Below are 6,659 nucleotides of genomic sequence, written 5' to 3'. Positions count from 1 at the left end.
CTTTTATCACTCTCCTTTTTGCTCTTCTTTGCCTCCCTTTTTGCTCTTCTTTGCCTCCTCAGACAGAGGAGTTTTTCACTTGTCTCCAAACTTTGTCCGTCTGCCATTGTGCTCCTGACTCAACTATCTCATGCCCAACTCCTCATAAGGACCAGCTCCAGTCCCTGATTGGCTGACCGACCAGTTTCGCAATACATGACGCATTTCCTGCCGTAAAGCAGATTTTTTTCCGCGAAAGTTCGGCACCAGTGGCAGAAGCTTATTTCAAAGATTGCAAAGCCACTAAGTAACCTATGTAAACACTGATAGTCTGATTTTACTGTAGCCACTACCCTGTGCAACCCACGTTATTTTCATAATGACATATATAGGAAAAGATGCAATCTGTTGCCTCTTTAAAAGGGACACCTTTAATATTGTTTTGTCAGATTGTTGGGAGAGTCTGTCACCCAAAGATTTACATGTATTTATCCATCCAAACCAATGGTGGCATCATCTGGGCGATACGAACTTAGCAAACAAGAAAAATTCAAGTACAAATACATTAATTTTTTTTGCTTTAATGTTGCATTTGTCCCGAGAAAGTGAGCCGATTGATATTCAAAATATCATCTAATCTCAAACATGAATGTGTTGCTGAATGCACTGACTATGATTGATATGGCAGTTAACATTGTAGTTATAAAACTTGTATACACAAATCTTTTAAAAAAGAAAAAGCATTTGTTTTATGAGACATTTGTGTGACAGACATTCACTCCCAACTAAAACCTTAAATCTCTTATTTGTATTTTTGCTCACAGATAAAAACAAAAATTTTTTGGATTTGCATTTTAATGATGAATCATAAACAAATGAGACCATCACTGACGAGCCACTGCTGGCCTATAATCTGCGTTCCTACCAACCCAGTCACCGGAGTAAACGTTGGCATTGTACATGTCTGTATCGGATGTGTTACATTTCTAGGTTTCATACTGTGAAACTTCAATTAAAGGCCCTTTTACCAGCCCAATTTGGCTACACATTTTGACGAATAAACGCCTGCCTCGAGTAGAGGCCTGGTCTGGTTGCCAAGCAGTTAATTTTTTTTATTGAAGTTCTTTGGATGCATAAAACCAGGTTGCTGGCTACCTCAAATTATGTGTCCACTCCTCAGTTACCCTTTAAGTTATTCATATGACCTTTGTCTGCAAGGGTGCTCAGATTGAAAGAATCAAGGGGGTTTTTCATGAATATGAATGTATTTAATTGTCGGTATGCAGTGTGCCATAATCCTCGAGTGCCGTAACTCTTTCTCTCCCACTGATGCACTATCTGTCGGAGCTTGATCAAATAAACGAATCATAATTGATATATTATCTGAAGCCTAATTTTATACAAGTAATATTCATATTGGTTTAAATAAACAATCAGTGTATTTGTATATAGGCCCATTCATTTCAGTGATTTAAGCAAATAATAGCTCGGGCTATTAATTGAATCTTTACAGTATGTAGTGAATATGTTGAAACTTTACATTTCTTAATTTAAATTGTATGCTTTGACAACGCTGTGGTTAATGTGTGGCTAGGTTAAGGCACAAAAACCACTTGGGTAGAGTGGACAAACTTGTGCCTCACCTAAAAAAACCTCACATTTGTTGGTCTCAAACAGCGGTCTGCTGCTGTCACACCATCTAACATCCCGTCCTCCTCCTCATGAGAAACTCAGCTCATAAACATTCAATCTGAACTCCATCATACGTAACATACAAATGATCCATATCTATGCAGAAACATACAATGCCAATGTTTTACTCTGGTGACATATCTGATTTTTACACTGTGAGCCACCAGGTTATAGTTGGTGGGAAATCTTAGAGGGTATCAGTGAAATCACTTCCATTACAGTCATCACCTTAAATGAATCCGAAGAGAACAGAACATCTAACATTTGTTGAACCTTATGGAGCACTTACAACCACTATCACAGCTCTGAGAGATCATCTCCATCATGGTCTCACTTGTTTACAACAACCACACTAAAGTATAAGATCTTAAGAATTCTGTAATGATATTTTCATTTCTAAATGCTAAACTGACCTTTCAAGTTTTGATTTTCACAATGAGGTCAAATGATGTCTGTTTTTTATGTTGCTATTTATTATGTTGTTTTAGGTACATTACCATAGCCCTGTAGATCACTTGAATCTGACTGTTAGGGAAGCTGGTGTTTTTGTGAAATGTAAAGTAACTGAGTGCAAACAGACAGAATTGAAAGATGCAGTCGTTTTACTGGTTTAATATTTGTCATTTCACAACATGCCTGATGCATCGTAAATACAGTAGATCACATATAGTTGAATATGATTAAGATCCAATACGACTGATTGGCTGTTTGACTATGTGTCACGGTATTGTATTCAAGTTTTTATCATTTGAAATCTTTGGTATTATTCATATAAAGACATTTCAAATCCTGAGAGTGAAGAAATAGCGTAGCTTCACTGAGTTGCTCTCTCGTGACGAAACATAAAATTGTTAAATTTTGGTGCAATAATCTGTTGTATGTATGTATTGTACTGTGGAAACTTTGATACTATCACTTTTTATTATGGTTGTATTTTTATACTAGTGTACAAGGCCTTCTATCACTTGTTTTGTTGATGTGTGTCGTGTTAACAGAGATTACCGAAATGTCACATACAAACATCCTTCTCACCCTCCTTTACCAAAGAATATGATGTTATCTAACTGTAGGCATTTATGCTCTTTGATTTTTTTTAAAAAAAATATTCCAACATCTCACAAAATAACCTTAGCATGAAAGTTACTGTGTAAAATGTAAATGAAAAAGCACTAGGAGACCACTAACCCATTTAAAGATAAAACGATTAGTAAAAAAGAAAAATTGAAATTACTCTTACTTAAAGGAGCAATAAGCGAAATTCATCATTTCTAGATTGAAGGAATTAAAAAATTGCTATGTGAAGAACTAGAGGTGTAATTTCATCTGGAGTATAGCATGACCTCACACACCCTCTCTCTGTGTTGATCTCCAGCCCATTGTTTACAAGCCGGTCCGGCTGCGCGTTCATGTACGTTCATGTGACAAAAATCCGGAGCTAGCTGGGAGCGGCTGGCGAGGCGTNTGCTGAGATGGAGGCGAGGCTCAGTGACTAGAAGAGCTGATAGAAGCGCTCCATAGCTGTAAGTTACTCCAGTAGCCGGTGGCAGCCGACTCGGCTAGTGCTAACACCGGGAGCTAACGCTAACGTTCCTCCTCTTCTCCGTGAGTGAGAGCGATGTTTTAGCCTATCGGGCAGCTGAGTGAAGCTGGATGAAGTGGAGGCTGCGGAGGAAACACCGGGATGGGTTAATGTCTGGAGCTTGAGCAGCCCGCGAGCCAGGCGGGCAGCCTGGCGGGCTCTAGCCGACTCGGATCCCGGCTAGTGCTAACACTGGGAGCTAACGCTAACGTTCCTACTCTTCTCCGTGAGTGAGAGCGATGTTTTAGCCTAGCAGGCAGCCCGCGAGCCTGGCGGGCAGCCTGGCGGACGGCAGCAAACCTAGCGGTGAAACAATTTCGCCTTTTGCCCCTTTAACTTAAATTGTCGCACTTGAAGCGATTAAAATGCCACTCTGTTGAATGCATTGTAAATTGCTATACACTGATGATGTAAACTTTGTTTCTTACATCTTATCGTATTTCTATCTTCTGTTATTCTACTTTGATAGTAGTTCTCTTTTTATATATAATTCTTATGTAGCCATGTTTGAATATTTAACTAATATTTTTTGTTGATGTGGCTGACACGACGCCTGGCTGTCTCACATTCTGAAGTTGTGTTTTTTTAATATATATATATTTTTTGTCTCAATATATTTTTTTTTATTCCTCGTTTTGTTTTTCAGGCTTTAGATGCATTTGATGAGGTGGAGCCTAATGGGATAAACATGCTGGCAGGATGTGCCCTTAACCCCCTTTTCACACATGACACTTTGACATGTCACGGTAGGATAAAGCACAGTCACTGTCACACTGTCACTGTCACTGAGACACTTGAATAGACTGTTAACATTACTAACACCTGCCCTCCTCTTATGACAAGTCAAACTGTCTGCTGTGAAAAGCTGAAACATCCATATTCTAGTACAGCTGGGTTAGATTTGGGTTATGAGGTGAGCTGAACAGTGGCTAGCCTCTCTGCCACTAACTTCTGTGAATCCAGTTAATCAGTTTAACAGTATAAGACAAATGGGTACAAGATCTTGGACTTGTGGTAAATGGTGTTTGGTAAAGGCAGCTACAAACAGAAAGATATTACAATTATCACTGTTATCTGGACATATGGAGTGACAACATCCTGTGGAGCAATGCTGTTTTTCAAGGGCTGGATTTTTAATCATTTGTGATTTTGACTGAGCTTTTCGTACCTCTAGTGGAAAATGCAAAGTATCCCCAGCAGCACGTTTCAGCTTTTTAGAAAGACTAATTAAAGAAAACCCATTCAGTTGGAAATATGAATGCTTCTGAGGCTACTGAGGACAGGAGGAGCGGTCCATGTCATCTGATGGGAATCTTAAGACTTCTTAAACCTTAAGATGGTAAGAATAAGAATGTTTGACATGGTAAGAATTTAAGCAGGATTTAGGGACAACTTTGTGTCATATTATTTCCGATATCTGGCTTTCTGCACTGTTAACAGCCTTGTTTTTAATGGTAAAAATCAAATACGTTGACATGATAACAGTGTAACCACTGATGTATTTGCCAGCCTGTGAACCTCACAGCACCCTGAAGATCTGTGTAAAGCTGTTTCTCTATGTAGCTCTGAGCTTGTGTCTAAAATACTGGTGTAACAACGTCTGTGTTACAAAATTCTTTTCCTGTCTCGAATTATGTTGGCTTGATGGAAGGCACTGATGTTTTTGATCTGGACTGTCCAAGGAGGACATGACAGAAGGGATAAGAGATGAAGGGATGATTATGGAATGTGGAGTAGACTCAATAATATGGATAATATTGATATTCCCGTCAGTTTTAGCTGTAATATTTCAAGTTAATCAGTGCACAGGGAATGATAGTTTATATTTCTTTTTTCTTTCCTTGAGTGATTTTCTTCTCCCACCATCATCAGCATCAAGTCAACACATGGTCTGTTGTCAGTAGGTGATGATTTCAAAAAATATTACCTCACATTTCGAGTGTTTTCGAGGCGGCGTGAAGCCCAGTTATTCCTACAGTGTGACTGGTGAAGCCTGTAAAGCTTTGTATAATTCCCATTTTATTCCTGCATGATTGTTGTGGAATGTTCAAACGTTGTGTAATAAATCTGAAAGTAACACATTCTGCTGAAATAATATGCTGTAATGTTTTCCTTTGCAGAGGAGTCACCATTTTACAAACTTAAAATCATTGCGTGATTGTGCTTTTGGTGGTGAATTTTAACATCACCATCATAAAGTGGAGTTTTTCTCCTCGTGTGTTTGTCTGTTATCAAAGTATCTTTAAAGAAATCATTGATTGGAAAGAAACAAATGACTTCAATACATTACAAGTCAACTTTTATTTATTTATTTATTTGGGTTATTTTGAACAATGACATTTCATAAAGGTTTTCTAAAATGTTATCACTCAAAGACACTTCAAATAACTCTTAAAAATATGATTAGCAAACTATTTTTTCAAGAGATTGCAGTTAAATTTAAACCAGTTTTTCTTTTTGGCTACAAAAAAAAGTATTACGATTTTGTCATATCATTACAACAGTGCAGTATGCAGTACAGATTGCAGTATGAAGAGCACCAAAAAATAAACTTTAAATCATACAAATTGTGTTCATGAGGATATGGTACAGCTAAAGTGAACTCTTCTCAAAACTATATACAGCATTCACAATATTTTTTCATGTACAGTATACAATGTTAATGTTTGGAAAATATAAGAATTACATTTCAACAATAAAGACATTTTAATCCCCATCTGGCAAATTAAAAAAGAAATTTCACTGAACGTCTGTGACACAAACAAAACAGCAAAAAATCCAAGAAAAAACATCACAGTCCCACACACTATGATCTCTGAAGTGCAAACACACCTCAACATTTACTGTACAGAGATGAATCACTCTTTAAACTCCTGTCTACTTGAGCTCACACAACTCAGCAGTGTCTCCAGGACTGCTTGGAAGCCAAAATCCAGCATAGAGAGGCTGAGTGAACGTGGTCTGGACTCTGTGGAGGAGAGTCATGGTTTCAGAGACGCTGTAGTAAGACAGAGTACCTGCCCTGTGATCCAGATACACTCCTATTGTGTAGGACTGAGGGCCTGAGATGGAAGTAACAATGTTGTTATGTCTGAATTTATAACTATCACTGTTACATTCTAATGACCAGGATTTGTCATTATATCCAAATCCACATTCATCTTTGGTCCCTGTTCTGCCAATGTCCCTGTATGCAATTGCAATAGAAACGTCCCCACTCCACTTCACCTCCCAGTAACAACGTCCAGTCAGACCCTCTCTACTCAGGATCTGCCACCATTTAACAAATCTGTCTGGGTGATCTGAATATATCTGGTCTATTGCCATCAATGTTGCTTTTCTGTTTCTGTCACTCAACGACAAACGCCTGTGTGCTGTATCTGGATCCAGTGTGATTTGATGTGAACAT

The 6,659-nt window shown here is 38.3% G+C and overlaps 1 protein-coding gene across 2 annotated transcripts in view; it reads right to left on the bottom strand.

Moving 5' to 3' along the window:
- Positions 1–5,543: 5,543 nt before the first annotated feature.
- Positions 5,544–6,659, bottom strand: part of LOC126388392 (tripartite motif-containing protein 16-like) — a 4,064-nt gene continuing 2,948 nt past the window's right edge. The window contains exon 2 of one of the 2 annotated variants that reach the window (XM_050041516.1): positions 5,544–6,082. Coding sequence is in view for 1 of the 2 variants with exons in the window: in XM_050041515.1 (XP_049897472.1) it covers positions 6,128–6,267 (140 nt within the window). In the remaining variant the exon portion in view is untranslated. Of the gene's footprint in view, positions 6,268–6,659 lie in introns of both variants that reach the window. The other variant, XM_050041515.1, reaches the window with a different exon arrangement.

Source organism: Epinephelus moara, chromosome 3 (genome assembly GCF_006386435.1).
Source record: "Epinephelus moara isolate mb chromosome 3, YSFRI_EMoa_1.0, whole genome shotgun sequence".
Taxonomy (NCBI): Eukaryota; Metazoa; Chordata; class Actinopteri; order Perciformes; family Serranidae; genus Epinephelus; species Epinephelus moara.
The sequence above is the reverse complement of the archived record's forward strand: the minus strand, read 5'-3'. Positions and strand labels throughout refer to the sequence as shown.